General features: G+C 39.0%; 1 protein-coding gene across 10 annotated transcripts in view; it reads right to left on the bottom strand.

Annotated features, from left to right (window-relative positions):
• Nucleotides 1-16,828, bottom strand: part of CD44 (CD44 molecule (Indian blood group)) — a 90,641-nt gene that overhangs the window by 36,519 nt on the left and 37,294 nt on the right. For all 10 annotated transcript variants that reach the window (XM_038764149.1, XM_038764151.1, XM_038764150.1 and 7 more), the window contains exons 3-5: nt 13,681-13,814; nt 9,858-9,926; nt 8,854-9,090 (exon numbers count right to left, since the gene is read on the bottom strand). In XM_038764149.1, coding sequence (XP_038620077.1) covers nt 8,854-9,090; nt 9,858-9,926; nt 13,681-13,814 — 440 coding nt within the window. The remainder of the gene's footprint in view (nt 1-8,853; nt 9,091-9,857; nt 9,927-13,680; nt 13,815-16,828) is intronic.

Here is a 16,828-nt window from a genome sequence, read left to right as displayed (position 1 = left end):
CATATAAAAGCAAAAGCAATGAAAGAAAAAAATTGGCACTTTAAGTGTAGCTCCGGGCCTAATCAAAGTGTCAGTTAGTTAACTGTAAGTTTCCATAGGGTTTTTCCTTCTTCATCAAATCAAACTACAGTCATAATTTGAACCAAAAACCAAATCACAAATCTTCTAAAATTGCAAGTTGCTTGTTCAGTTTGAAAACTTCTACCTCTGACCCAACAAGGGGCAGAAGTGGATGTCATAAGCCTAGTCAAAGTCTTGACTTAGTCAAAAGAGTTTGAAGCAAGAATGGAGGTGCTAATATGATAACCCTTTCCTTTCTCATGTATTTGGGCTAATTTGAGAAAATCTCCAATCAGAGGGATTAGGCTAAACTCTGGGAAAGAATCCATAGCCCCAGCTCTCTGCCTAAAGTAGATCATCAGAGTACTGGAAATAAACAAATTTTCTAGGAAAATGATACTTAGATTTTGCCCAACTATGAAACCTGGCTGCTGGTAGAAATAGATCAAATGTGACACTGAAAAGAGACTGAAGAGAACTCAGGAGTCCTGGGTGACATTTTGGTGTTTCCACCCACTCTACACACTGTGGAATAGCCCTGGAGTAGCCCGAGGAAGTGCTAATTTTAATCACTCTCAAGAATAGGAATTAGGCTTATCATCTCTACACCATTATGTACTGAAATGACATAGTAACATACATTGTAGTAACTTCATCATGCCAAATATCATCAGTATTTCTTGTGAGATAATTTCCTAAAAGGTAGTAACAGGCATGAGGGACTGTATTCTACAGAAACTCCATGAATCTCTTAACTTCATTCATTATCTGTTTGTTGCCAGGACAGTAACAATTATTATAAACTTGATATTAAAAATTATTATAAACTTGATATGCACTGACAGAGGCAGAATTTATGTAACTCTTCCCTTTAAATCTGATCACCTCTACAAAAAACTCTGTTGTCTCAATCACTTTTTTTCTCAGCTGAAGGAAAATTGAGACTTTAAATGCTTCTTAAAAGAGCATTAGTGCCCTGCCCTCCAAAATAAGTTTGAAATGATCTCACAATCATTACAATTAATTATTGTAATGTCTCCCCCCTCTAGAGTGTGAGCCCGTTGTTGGGTAGGGCCCATCTCTATATGTTGCCGACTTGTACTTCCCAAGTGCTTAGTACAGTGCTCTGTACATAGTAAGCACTTAATAAATACGATTGAATGAATGAATGAATGAAGTCACAAGAGCTTTCATGATCATAAGAAATAACTTATAAATAATAAATAATAAAGCCCTTCCTCTTGACATAGGCCCAGCTGTTACCTAACATCACTCAATATTACATATTGAGGGTACACCAGGAGACCATGAGAGCATCACTTGGAGGATTGGGGGTAATAGTAAGTAGCCTGTGTTTTGTCCAGCCTCATTATGAAGGCCATTAGAAACTTCTGACACCACAATAGAGATTCATTTTCCTTCAGTGTCCCCCATTAATACCTAAAACTGCTGGAGAATTTAGGGAAGGCACAGTAAACAAAATATTCATAGCCCATTACCAGCCATTCTTGTTGTGTGAAGTTGTTCTTCTTGTTTTGAAGGGTGGAGCCACCAGAATAGCCAATCAAAAGCATCTTGTTTCTGGGTTGTGGTCTCTTGAGCTGTTTGACCAAAAGTAGTCAAAGCTGTGGTAGTGACGTCTGAGTCAACTGTGAAAGGATTAATTGCCAATTTCCAAAGAGTAGTATTTTACTATTTTCTCTTCATATTTCTACCCAAGATAATCATCTATAGCAGGTATAGATGGTGGAAAATGAAGAAGAAAGCAGAAAGAACCTTCCATTTTGTTCAGCAGTTGTCTCTAGATTTTCTAAATCATCCTGCCAATCAATATCATCCTGTGTTCAGGACTAGATTATTCCCGGCAAAAATTCCAGTCATATTATTGATGAAAGTCGTGAAAAGAAAGGCAGAGTGCCTGGCACATAGTAAGTGCTTACCAAATACCATTATTATTATTATTATATCAACCAAACTGGAAGATCAGTAAATATTCCTTCTCATGCATTCCCAAGTAAAAGGGAATATTCTACTTGAATCTTTGAAGTCAAAACAATTTCTAATAGATTAGAAAAAAATGATACTTCTCAGTTAAGGTTCACGAATGTCAACATCTATTTTGAAAATTACTAAACAGTATGATTATCATTCCATGATACAAACACCAATCTGTAGGGTGAACAGAAGTAACACAATCAGAAGCAAGAGTTCCAGATAAAGAGACTATTAAAAGAAATTAAGATAGATGAAAAGACTTTTTTGTTTAACCAAAAGCCCAGATCATTAAGATTACAGGAGACAAAGGAAGACAGTATAAATATTGAAACAAAGTTATAGGATCCCCAAATACCAAAGATGAGTCATGCTCTGTTAATTTAGATAAATTTCAATTCTAAGAAAGCCTTGTGAGGTGAAAGCTGGTTTCTCCACACATCGTCCTATAAAGACAAGCTCTGTAACCATTTTTAGAAACCAAATAACCCTTTGCTTACTTTATCAACCCCTTTCTCGCCAACATTTCATGGTCTAATATCCCTATGACTTCAAATAAAGGAAATACCCTCTTATGAAAGTGTTTTATGGGCCAACCTGAAAGACTCCTTTTTCTACAAACTGCTCTGATGCTTTCTGATAAAATCCTTCTATTCCTACTGGTGCATTTAGAAATGGAAGTGAAAAAGGTCCAACATCTGCAAAGTTCTCTCATCTCACTACTATTAATCTAATATGAGCTTGCTGAATCTACTAATTTATCAGTTCCTTCATTTTAGATTGACTTTGTTGAGCAATATTCCATGGCTATGGATCCGGAGGCAAATCTGTAACTTTGCCCTTTCCTTTCCTTGTACAATTTAGGTGGCCTGGATGTGGAATATGGTTTCTTCAGTGGCAGAATAGCTGGACAGGCAGGAAATCTCTTCCCTATCTGGTCTGGGACATGGTAGCAGCTCAGGACTCCAGAGCCAGTGCACCCTGGTAACCCCTGTCAGAGGCCAAGTAGCTGGGATGTACAAATACCCTCCTGGGCCCAAGATACTGGCATTGCAGACTAACCACCAGCTTCTCTGGGAATCACTGGAGTGCGAAGAGGCCTGGCAACCAAGAGTAGGGGTGACCTGGGAAAAACTCCTTTGTGCAAAGGATAGTGAGTTTCATTATTTGTTCTGAAAAAGTCAGATAAAATAGATCTTTTCAACTTCTAAAGAAGGATATCCTCTGAAGGAAAAGAGCCAGAAAACTCAAGCAAGTTCTCATCTCTGATGGAGAAACAGAATATAGTTTAACAACAGTTTGGCTCAATAAATTCTTAGTGAACACTTCAGGGCTCATGATACTAAACTAAGGTATCTTAGCCATTCAAATTTTGCCACGTTTCTATTCAGTCTTTAGGGAAAATTCATAACCAAAATATCAAATATATATCTCATTACCCATTCTTTCTGTTGTGAGAAGCTGAGTCTTAGGTTGTATAGTACTAAACCACCAGGGTATCCAATGGTTATCCTGCTCCTGAGTTGTTGTTTCAACTGTGAACCTGAGTTCACAGTTGTCATGGTGATGGCTAAATCAATAGTGAAAATTTTTTTTCACTAAACAATCAATCAATGCAGTTTACTGAGTTCCCACCACTAGGACTCTCGTTCATAGTTATTTTCCTATATCATAGTCTTTCCTATAACTCTAGAAACAAAAAGGGAGGGATCAGCAGGGAGACACTCAGCCCCTCCAGGAGAACTGGAGATATAAACTCTGGGTTGCTATTCTTACTTTACCATACTATTAACCAATCTTTGAAGAAAATGTTCTTAATGTCAAAGTAGCTGTGGGCACAAACTCAGTATAACTTGTCCATTGACGTTGGAATAAAAACAAAATTGTGTCTTTTACTGTTTCATTGATGCCTTGGACAAAGCAAACAGACATTTGAAGGTAAAAGTTCAGGAATCCTTTGTTTCTAGAGGAAGTGTCAGTGCCCTCTATCTCAACCCAACAAGGAGAAAGAGGGAGGATGATTTATTGAAGGTCTGACCACGGTACATAAGAATCCATTAAAACTCAGATCTATTTTGATGGTGAAATTTCAACTCTGGACATGGTTCTTCATTGACTCTTGAGTTCCATAATTTACATGCTAGATAGGGGAAGTCCTTCTCTGCTTATACAAATTATTTCACTCTCTAAGGTATGCTAACTTGAGCCACAGCCAAACAGGAAGCAATAGCAGTTTTCACATTCACCTCACCTGGAGAGGCCCTGTAGACATCTCTGCTTTGGCCTAACCAGAATTCCCAGAGTAGCAGGTGCAGTTAGTGGGGTAAGGGAATAGGGCTTAATGGCAGGTGGAAAAACCCCAAACACAATCTGACAATCTGGAAAGTCTCCTCCCATCAGGAAACCCTGAAGAGGCTCTGTTGTGGGGCTAGAAGTTCATGCCTTTACCACAACAAGGGGTCTTATTTGTTTTGTACTGCATAGATTCAGAGCATAAATTGATATTTCCACTGGAAATATCTTCTTCAGGAACATCTGTGAAATGGAGATTCTCCCTCCTACTTATACTGTGTGCCCCATGTGGGGCAGGGATATGGTTAATCTGACCTGATTAACTTGTTTCCACCCTAATGCTTAGTACAGTGCTTGGCACACAGTAAGCACTTAACAAATACCACAAATAAATAAAAATAAACATTGGAGATGCTTGCCTGGCTCCTTACTGCCCCATCCATCATGTAGGTTGGGCATCATGCGACGATGGCTGGAGTTACCTTGATGGACCCCATGCGACGTTTCCACATCTGTAGTGTTGAAGATTGAATCTATAATGAACTTTATAACTGTAAGCCTCTGCTCCCATTAATCAATATTGAACAGAAATTTTAAAAGTGGGCACAGTGAAGGATGAAGGAAGAGCTCTCTCTACTGTTCCACAGTATCTTTCCTTTCTCACTCCTACTAACTAAAGGTTAACTTTCCATTCTTTTTAGGGAGCGTAATGCCTAGAATAAAGAAACAACTTTAGAAAATGGTTCCAATAAAAGCAAGAGAATAAATGGTTTCCACAGACTTTGGCCAGGTACAAGCTAATTTAATGATGTACCTTGTGGTGCATTTTGGCCTCAATTATCTGGTTATTTCAAGTGAAAGTGTTTTGAAATATCCAGATAATTTGTTAGTATAGACTTGACCATTCATTCTCTATACTCAGTGTCCAAAATACAAACTGGGTGATCCCCTTTAAGGTTAGGATTTAATATCTCACCATCAATTCTAGGGATATTATTCTTCACTGTCCCAGGAATTGCAAGAGAATTCAGAAGTACCATAGCCCAAAAAGTGCACTGTACCTGTATCATCATCACCCAGACTGTTCTAGAAATTTAAACCATACTATAAAGATACTTTTCCAAGAAAGAGACAGAGGTGCACTCTTAAAGATGTCATTAAAGAATTAAATCAAGCCAAAGATTGAAGAATCCAGAAACACTGTCACTCTCACCACAATCCATTTCATCCAACAAATACACAAACTCAGGTCAGATGAAAGGAACATAAAAATACAAGAGTGGGACAGAACTTGCTTGTATTTTTTGTAGTTTGTAAAAAGGTTATGTGAGGGTGAGAGTGTACAAGATATGGCACTTACAAAGCGAAAGAGAGCCAATGACCAGGCAACACAGACTTGTCCCAACCAGTATAATAATCCTCAAACCATCTCCACATTGGAAAGCAAAACAGGAAATCATTTGTGATTTCTACACTCAGAGGCAAAGGAAAATGCAAACTCCTATGGCAGAATAATTGAAAGCTTCCTTCTATAATTGTTAAGATGTCTCGAGTTAAGTCCAAAGAATTCCAAATTATCAAAGGAGGACCAAAAAAACCCAACTTCCAACGCTTCCAAAATTAACAGTTTATAATAAAAATCATGTTTAAAGTAGGGAAACTACTAAACAGATAAGTTAATTTACTGGGTTTCCCCTCCTGCAACCCATTTAGGACACAACAAATTCCAAAACCAATGAATCACTTCCATTTATTGCTTTGGATTTGTGCTTTCCTGTGCTTTTGGAACTAGGTTGTATTAGCCCCTCCCATTACTCCCCATATTAGATTAAGAGAAACGATTCTGAAGCCATAAGGTTTTTGTACTTCCCATTGAGTTCAGAAGGCAGAATTTCATTCATGATCCTTACAGTTACTCTGGAAGTCCTCCTCCTGGTTTTTCCTGTTGTCATCTCCTCTAGTTGTCAATGGCTCTTGTTTCAAACCTTTAGCTGCCTCTTTGGAGCCTATATCAGTTTGATGAGGCTCACATTAGTTATGTATATTTCGTTGGAAGAGCAAACAAGTGCTCTTTAGGAATGGAGAACCCTAGAACCATGCGCATACATCTGCCAGTGACATGATTTACTCATTTCCAAACCTAATGTACTATAATTCATACTAATGCTAGTTCCTCAACACTATCATTTCCTAACTCAGAGGGGAAAAGCAAATCACTCCTTTCAAAATTTTCAAGGTTTTTTATGCAAGGTTTTTCATATGATATTTTAAAAATAAAGTAATTAAACTCTGGGTGACTGTTCAGAAAGACAAAGTAGCACATTTTACTTTACCCCTTATATACTTACACAATCTCTATGTTAACATTTTGTTGGGTTTCTTTAAAGAGGGGCAGAAACTTTATAGTATTTTGGTCCTGAGTGGTTTTGCTTTGTCCCCTCTTCCAGTCTTGGCTATTGGAGGGAGTGTAAAGCAGAGGCACATCCATTGCATTCCTAGCTTCAGCAATGGCTAGTGAGTGGAAGGCAATCTGCTACAAGACAAAACTCATCTGTGTTGGGCAGCAGTGGCATGGGAGAGAGTAAAGGGTGGAAACTCAAGTTTATTGCGTGAAAGAAGGCAATGGTTAACCACTCCATATTTTACCACGAAAACTCTATGGATACACTACAAGAACAATTACAGATGGAGTTGGGGCATTCTGTGAGAGGTGAGTCCACGGAGTTGCTATGGGTCAGAGACGGCTTGACAGCATAAGGTAAGTCTTTGATATGATCACTCATTGCCTTAGAGTTGACTTAGCTGGGCAATCAATAGAGCAATCAAAATGCAACACTGTGATGTATATCCCTCAAAAGGGATAAACTTGAAAGAGTGAGATCCTTCATTGTAGCAGGTAGTTCATGCTAGTTCCTCTGTTTGCTGCTTTAGGGTAGGAGTAATAAAATTAGTACCAGAAAATGAGTCCAAAGCAAACATTCTGGAGAATGTAGAAAAGTTGAAAATTATAGCCATCAATTACCATGTAATGCATCAACCCAACATCAGTGCATTATATGCTAATGATGAAGGAAAACTAGATTAAGACAACACAGTTATACCCATTAGGCAAGTGTTATTATAAGAAAAATCCAAGAAAAATCCCTGGATGTTGCCCTGCTTTATGAATAGTTCAGGAATAAGAAAGTGCCATTTCCCAAGAACATCACAAGAATTCCCCTGTACTCTTTGGTACCCCAAAGTTATAGTCCATCAAGAGTTTCAAACCGGGCAGGAAAAAACCAGACCAGGAAACACAAACACCCCAGAAAGGTAGTTTTAAATTCAATATTCCCCCCATCTATGTCATGGGGCAACAACACAAACAACCAGAAATCAGGATCCAGAGTAAGTCCAGGGAAAAACCTTTTCAGAAACCATACCAAAACAGAAGACGCAGAAAGCCAAGAGAGCATATATCAGTGTTTACACATCTTTTCTCATTTGAAACCTAAGTAAAGAGATTAGTACAAGAAGCTCAATCCTACAACCTGGTAACTGGGTTATTTTATTTTTAAAAAATCTTTCCCAACAAAGGGGTTATTTGTTCCTTAACTTGATCAGTTAAAATGTTACCTATCAATGTTCTCATGTGGTTTCTGAAAAAAAATATTCAACATTAGTTATGACAACTGTTTTATATCTCATCCAGCATTTATCCAATGTTATTCCAGCATAAAACTCAGGCTTGGTGTGACATTTTATAGTTGTTACATTCAGATTTCCTATTTCATAATTCCCACTAGAATCCTTGGGGACTGTACTCTTTGTGCTGGACAATGTCATGGTTTTGATTAACAAGCCACAAGCACCACAAATGGTACAGTGCCTGACCAGGACACAGTGGAGAAACCAGTGGTTAAATTAGCTCACATCAGTCCCGAAGTGACAGGGATCATGTCTCATTCCCACTGTGTATTCTCTCCTAACACTTTGTACAGTGCTCTCCCCACTGTAAGCTCTTAATAAATACTATCACTATTACTCCTATTTCTGATTTGATCACAGGTCAATAGCCAGAATTAAATCGAGTGGAAAGGAATGATCCAGTCTGATCTGAAGGCAACTGAACCTTTTCTCTCTTCAAATCACATCAGCCCCCCACCCCAACCCAACCCAAACCTTCCTGGAATACGAGACCACCCTTAAAAAGAGTCAAATCTCTGTGTGGGGAAGCAAAGAGAGAGGGAAAAGAAAGAAAAGAAGGGAGGATACATGGTATTTCTTTATGCACTATGTCCATGTTATTTTAAAGTAAACTTCTCCAGTGCTAGTTTCAGAAAGGGATGTGAGGGTAGGCATTGAATTACCAGATTCCTGTTTTGGCAACAAGGGTTTAACATCATTATCAATAACATTGCCTAAGAACTGCCCTATTCTCCTCTGATGATGTCACAGTGAGCAGACCTTCATTCAACAAAAACAAGATGCTTTAAAGAAAGGAGGACAACCATGACTCATTCTCCTTACTGGTAGTTGCAGGACCTGAGGCCATATCCCATTCTGAAGGAGATGCATAGAAATCTGAAACTGGATGTGAATCTTGAATATAGTAAGTAGTTTTGATTATGGTGGAGCTCCCCTGCGTGTTTGTTTCAGATCCACTACTCCCATCATCTTCGGGATGGAGGGTGGGATCGGTGTCATTGATGTGGGTTCTGTATTCCCCTTTCTGGGTGTACCGTGTTCCATCGGGGTTCACAATGCCTGAGGTAAAAAAAAGAAAGTCAGCCATCCTTTCACAACTGGATCCTATTAGGCAGAAAGTGTAGACTGCAAGAATTAAGTTGCAGAATAAAAGAGGTAACGCCAAAAAAGCTCAGTTTGCCTAAGAAATATAGCCATAGACATGTTATTATTGATGGACCTGAAAATAGCCCCGTCCTTGGATCAGGAGCATTTGTCACTGGTGTCACTGTGAGGCCTCCAACCTAATATTGGTGCTGAAAAGTTGGCATGGATTCATCCAGTAGGACACAACCTCAAAAACATATGTTTTGGATGCTCCAATATGCTTTTCAGTTCTACAGGTCAATCACACCGGGGAGTCCAACTGATCCAAAGCAGGTCCAGAGATGGGACAGGGGCTCCCCATGACTTCTGGGATTTAGCATAATCTGTAGCTTGATAGAATCACTATTGGACCCCTGCACCATCCCCAAAACTGTTTAATCTTCTCTGGCCAGGGAGGGATCAAGGGGCGAAACCCCCGGATATCCTGCCGTGTGGCTCAGAGGCCAAGAGGAAGGCTGAAGGACTGAAATTTTCCTAAAGACCTGGTGGGGATTTTAGCAGGAATCTTTTCAAGAAGTTACATCAAGTATGATGCATTTGCTCTTTCCTCCTTTCATCCTATAAGGAGGAGACAGTGGAAGAGAAGAAAATGAGTATTTAATCATGTAGTTTGAGCCTCTTCGATAAAGCTCTACTACTCGATATCCATTGGGTTTGGCACAGCAAAACTCATACAGTACCTATGGTGATTTGCCCTTCAAATGCGCTGGGTAGATCTGTCACATGATCACATGACACGCCCTCTGGTGCTGTGGGGGAGAAGATAAAGTAATATCAGTTAATTTCTGAAACTGTCAAATATCCATAACCCCATTTGCTGAATTGCAGTCAATGTTTTTTCCAGCTTGCTCAAAACACATTTTCCCCTGTAGCCAGTGGAATCGCCAAGAAGAGAAACTGGTTTCAGATGGTAAGTAAATGAGGTTGGCATCCAAGGGCACTCTGTTAGAGACGTGGCTACCAGGTAGTGACACTTTAAAGCTTTAAAGCAGTTAGGTTCTGGAGCTAGAAGGGATTCCCATATGTACAGGGACCTGGGTGGGAAACATAATGACTGCGGAGCAAAAGAGCGGGCCAGTGCCCCCCCCCACAGAGTTGCGGAATTTGGGAGGACTCCTGTATGACATTATTTATACAGACTAAGAGGGGGTGACCAATTTTTTGCTGTCTCAAGGCAATCGGATGCTTGAAGCTCACTCTGATCCAAGATAGAGTGTCTCTGCAAGTCTTTCACAAGGCAACAGGATCAAGGGAGCTTATTTCGCAGTCTTGTACTTTCCAATTTCATCCAGTTCCTTAATTTAATGATCGTTCCCGAGAGAAATCTTTTGAAACTTTAGGCACCAGATTTTAGCAGGAAATGTTTTTCTTGGGAGCACTGACCAAAGATTGTTTTGTTAGAAAGGTGTTTGTTTTTAATAAAACCAAACTTCAAATACAGCTTAGAAACTGTAGAGCTCCTTCTGCCTGTTCCACTTTAATAATGGTTAGATCTAATTATTTTTTTTCATCCTATTTAAAGATGACATTTTCCTCCATTGTGAGAATTACCAAAATATATTTTAAAAAAATAACTGGTCTAGCCAACATTTTTCAATTCTTATGAGGCACTGTGAATACACAGCATTGGTTCCCTCTGCAATTAAATTAAAACAAAATATTAAAAGACACTGTTTTTCTTGCCCCCTGGTTTCTCTGGGGTTTCCCTTCATCTTTTCCAAGGTGAGTCAGATAAATTTCCTTCGGTATTTTGGGAATGTATCACCAACATGAAAAGCCTAAATAGAAGCACAGTTTTTCAACCTGTCACAGCTGAAGAAAACCAGTTTAGTGGAGATATTTATTCATTGACAGAAAAGCCTTAGTGATCAATCAGATAAAGGAAAGAGATGGATAATTATTATCTAAGAGAATTATTCTGAACCCATTGAGCTACAGTGGTAAAAATTGCCGCTATACAAGATTAGCTGTTTTGAGAGGGACTTTACCAAGAGCAGATGAATGCCAATTTGTAAAAGCTAAAACAGATGGGAAAATGAAATTACTAACTCATTGTACTGAAGTGGACTCAGAGACAAGGGTAAAAAATATTACGCAAAACTCCCATGGTGGAGTTTAGGATAATTTTACTTTTCAAATTTATCTTCTCTTCCTCTCACTAGCTCCAGCATACCTTGATTGTGTTCTAAAAATATGATGAAGAATTTTGCACTGATTAAACCCACCAATTAGATGTACCATATCTACTCACATAAATTGTCCCACTTTTGCATAATTTTTGTAACATTAAATAGGGAGGAGGTTAGTAAGAGGGTCATATAAGAATTAAGTCTAGCAATGGGAGAGCAGGAGAAAAGAGGATCTTCTTTCTGTAAGAAGAAGAAACACAATCTCTTCTATTGCAGTCTTTATATGGAAAACAATAGAAAGTCAATTAATAACACACCTCCACATTCTTCTCCACTCCTTGCTTGTGTTCCCCTCTGTGTTGTGTTCCTTCTGCTCCCCCTGCCCTGGCCTTCATCAATACTAATGAGTTAACGCCCCCATCCCCAAACTGTGTTCTCACATTCTCATCCTTCTGCTCCTTCTCCCTCTATCCCCTGACAAACACTGCTTACAATTAAGCGGTGCAAAAAAAAAAAATCTCTTATTTCTTCAAAAATTGGGCGGAACATTCATGTGGTGACAGCAATTATGTGAGTAAATATGGTATGCTCTGGACTTCAGTGAGTTAATCCTCCTAATTCTCCATGACAGAACCTCGCTATCCTGGATTTTAATTATTTTTCACCAATGGGTCATTATTGCTTATACTGAACTCAGTAACATTGGAATCTGAAAACTCAGTGATATCCACCTGGGCTTCCTTAAAATCCTGGACTTGTGTGGTACAATAAATGGATATCTAAAGGTTATTTTGTGGATTTCAGGTCCATTGTACTTCCATTTCCACCACTGAAGCAATCACTACTGAGGACTCAAGCCTACTTAAGGATAGAGTCTAAACATCAAAGTGGATGGAAAATTTATCCTGGCTTTTATTTCTCACTGATCCTCATTAAGTTATTTAACTCTTTGCACCACATCTGCCTTATGAGACAATTACTATTTGGTGAAACCTCCCTTGAGAACCACACATAAGTGGATCCTAGTTGCACTGTAGAAAAGATAATGAAAAAAGCAATATGACCAAAAACTTGGTAACCCAGAAAGTTTCATTCATTCCAGTGTCCCAAACATGGTGCCCCATACTACAAACCTCGTGAGCCCATTGTTGGGTAGGGATTGTCTCTATATGTTGCCAACTTGTACTTCCCAAGTGCTTAGTACGGTGCTCTGCACACAGTAAGCACTCAATAAATACGATTGATTGATTGATTGATTAGCAAAATTATTTTTATAGGAATCGTGTTTAATTTCTGGGTATTTTCTTCCAGTGCTTAGTAATACTTATAATAATTGTGGTATTTGTTAAGCACTTACTATGTGCCAGGCACTGTACTAAGCGCAGGGATGGATACAAGAAAATTGGGTTGGACACAGTCCCTGCCTCATGTGGGGCTCACAGTCTCAATCCCCATTTTACAGATGAGGTAACTGAGGTTCAGAGAAGTGACGTGACTTGCCTAAGGCCACACAGCAGGCAAGTAGTGTGTTATGCATACAGTAAGCATTTAAAAAATACTATTACTGCTACTACTTAGTGACTGAAAGAGTCCTACTGTCTATTTTTTGTCCACAGCCTGATTTCATTTATACTTGATCTGATAACTTGCAATGCAGAAATTCAAGGTAATTCACACAGGCACACTACAGCATAGCACAGCACAGGGTACAGTGAGATATGATCCAGACTGATAACAGCACAGTGGATCATTGGAATTGGATGTATTTTGTATTACCCAATTTAACCATTTAGGAAGTGCATAAAAGCCTAATTACCATACGGTGTTCTGCACACAATAAACACTCAGTAAATGCCATTACTTAATTGATTGATTGACAGGAACCCACTCTATTATTTTCCAGAAGGGATTTTGAAAGTTATTTCAATTTGGTGACATCAAGGCAATTGATCTCAGTTACTGTTGAGGGCTAAATGAATGCAGAATTCTGATTGAACAGTGCATGAGATAAAGATGAAGTACAGGAGGCTTTGACATCATTTTTATTTTTGATATTTGGAAGGTTCTACCTATTAACTGTGTCTGTGACCAGGGGCATTTGGAACACTGTAAAATATGGGGAGAAATTATGCTCTCTGAAAAACTTCTGGCCCTAGAGTTTGTAGACGGGAGCATCAAAGGCAGCTGAAAGATCAAAGAAAATAGAGTAAATGGAGTCAGTAAAATGGAGACTTCTCCGACTCAGTCCTCCTGCCCACCATTCAGATGCACTTATAACTTTCAAACTGAAATGCACTTTGGACTGATTTCAGCTGTGACCATGCTCCCAATTACTAATGAACTGCAAGGGTTAAGAACATCACTTCCAACCCACCTGAAGCATTGTAGCAATAGGTGTCATATAAAGATGTGTTTGATGGCAGTATATAAACCCCAGTGTTATTTGCTGCACAAAGAAAATTGGGGGTGATCCTTGGAATGACGACATGTCCATCTATGAATCCATATCTGCAAAAGAGCAGGGGATGATTAATTTATTGCTATGGCATGAGAAATTAGGCTAGAACAATTTCATTCAACTTGAATTATTTTTACCCTTTAAATACAATACAATGACTTTTTAAAGTGCTTTCAATGTGCCAAACACTGTACTAAGTGCTGAATGGGAATTGACTCCCCATTTTACAAATGAGGAAACAGGCCCAGAGAAGTTAAGTGATTTGCCCAGGGTCACACAGCAGACAGGTGGTGGAGCTGGGATTAGGACTCAGGTCTCCTCACTCCCAGACCCATGCTCTCTCTACTAGGTCAAGCTGATGCCCTTTATTCAAACTATCCTTGTAGTTTTGTGAGTTTAGTTCAAAAAAGATAAATTTAAACAGTAGAAGTGGAGAAAGTGAAAAAATACAGCAACAGTGAGGTAAGACATATTTTTGATGATCTATTAGAAGAATTTTGTGCTATGAAAATTTGCAGCCCACAGTGGTGAATGGATACAGATGACAAGGGAGTCAGAAGGCTCACCCAGATTTGGGGGAGGGGAGATTCCCTTTGCTGCATGACTCAGGACACCTCAATTATTAGTCTCAACCATCCTCCTGTCAGAAAGAGTAAGGTCCTGGGAATCAGAACACCTGAGTTCTAATACCAGCTCCACCACATCTGCTCTGCCCAGGGGAGCTCTGTTCTGGACAATGTCACTTCTATCACTACTAGGTCAGTGTTGTTGAGTCTGGTTGTTCTTAGCAACACAGATGAAAGCTGTTTTGAAAGTTGGATTTGAAGTAGATGGAAGATTACCCATGGAGGCAGATCTTAGTATCATCGTCCACATCGTCAACTGTAATGATGTAGTGCTGCTTTGGCAACATCCTGTACAAAGTCCTACAGGGCCTTAATAACATTATTATTATTTAATTCTCATCCCTTCTCACTGCCTCATCATTTGTACCCATTCACTACTGTGGGTTGGAAATTGTTTTTGCTCAAAATCCTTCCTATATATCTTCAAAAATATGCCTCTCCTCACTGTTTTTAAATGATAAATGAAATATTATTATTTTATTCCTTTTGTTATTAGATAATAAAATATAGTTCTAAAATAATATGCTATACAATAGGCTATTATATGCTATTATATTATTATTATAATAGAAGGGAGGTAGTGTGACCTAATGGAAAGACTATGGGCCTGGGAATCAGACAAGCTCGGTTCTAATCCCAGTTTCACCTCTTCTCTGCTGTGTGACCTTGGGCAAGTCACTTAACTTCTCTGTGCCTCAGTTTTCTCACCTGTAAAATGGGTGTTAAATCCTACTCCTTCCTTTTCAGAATGTGAGCCTGTATGGGACAGTGACTCTATTCAACCTGATTATCTTGTATCTACCCCAGTGCTTAGTAAAGTATTTGGCATATAGTAAGCACATAACAAATATCATTATTATTATTAGTAGTAGTAGTAGTAGTAGTAGTAATGAAATTACCATGTGCCAAGCACTATACTAACCACTCCGCTAGATAAAAGATAATCATTTAGACACAGTCCTTGTTCCACATGGAGCTTCCAGTCTAAATAGAAGTGCTTTAAAGATATTTTTCTTTGGAGCACTTACCGTGTAATGTGGAATACAAACTGAGGTAAATTGATAAAACAATAGTCAAGAATATTAAAGTAGCACTGTAAGTGAAGAAAACACAAGATGGTAATAAATCAAGAACAAATATCCCTGAAAGCAAATCTGGAGTAAGAGAAGTGGTATGGCTAGTAGAAAGCACACAGGCCCAGGACTCAGGGGAGCTGGGCTCCTACCCTGCTGTGTGACCTTAAGCAAGTCACTTAACTTCTCTATGCTTCGGTTTCCTCACCTGTAAAATGAGGGTTCAATACCTGTTCTCCCTAATACTTGGACTGCGGGACTCACGTGGAACAAGCACTGTGTGTTGTATTTACCCCAGAGCTTAATCCAGTGGTTGGCACATAGTAAGCACTTAACAAATACTATTATTATTATTTTTATTATTAGCATTGTTATTATGAAGCTGTGCTGCTTTAAATCCAGGCAGCATTGTTTAAAGCTCCGGTCACATTCTGAACATGTACTGAGAGATAGGTAAGAGGCAAACAAAAGAAGTTAGGAAGATGCCTTTAATAAAGCCACACCTGTTACTAACAACCCATTCTCCTTGTTCAATTCCTCTGGCTCCTTCCCTCCTCTCTCAAGCATTCTGGAAGGGCAGGGAGGAGGAACCTCATAATCGGCTCAGAGTGAAACTTGAGCTTAAAGACATGGCACAAACATGTACAAAGGATGAGCCTGACCTTTAAAAGAGAAGGTAGGCTCAATTCCCGAAAAACAAGTTTTTAACTCCGATTGAGTGTCTCTACACTCCCTTCTCCACTCTCTTCCCTACTCTCCCTGCCCTTAAAGTGAAGATAATGAAAACTGTCTTCTTTTGCTTTGGGTTATTAGTGCCATCAGCAGACAGGATGAGGGTAAGCTCTGGATAGTTTGTTTAGGAAAAGTTAAATAGCTGTGGAGGTAAGGCAGAGAAACTATATCCAAGGTTGATTAGGGTACTGGACAGAATCAGCTCAAAAATTCCCAAACAGCTCAAAAAAATCTTAATCCCTCATAATATTGGTCTTCTACCTCACAGAGAGGTTGTGATGGTTAAGGCCTCAGAGTCTCTTACATGTGTAAAATGTGATAGAATTGTAATTGGGAAAAAGGGTTCTGATTCAGCAATGTTTCAGACATGTCCCAGTGGCTAAACCATCATGTCTGATTTTCATTTACTTTACTTGCAGAGCCCTGAAGATGCATGGTGTATTGTTTCTCAGTGCATAGAACAAATAATCACTATGTTGTCATTGTAGATCAAATAACTAATTCCTCATTTGAATGGAATTGCTGGTTTCCCTGAAGCTTAAGGGAGATAATTAAACAGTAATGCATGCCTTGTATTTGAGAATTGCTACTTAGCAAGGAGGGGCAGGCAAGGGATGGTTAGCTGCCAGAGTT

This window comes from Tachyglossus aculeatus, chromosome 22 (assembly GCF_015852505.1).
Source record: "Tachyglossus aculeatus isolate mTacAcu1 chromosome 22, mTacAcu1.pri, whole genome shotgun sequence".
Lineage (NCBI taxonomy): Eukaryota > Metazoa > Chordata > Mammalia > Monotremata > Tachyglossidae > Tachyglossus > Tachyglossus aculeatus.
This window is presented reverse-complemented; position numbering and strand designations above follow the sequence as displayed.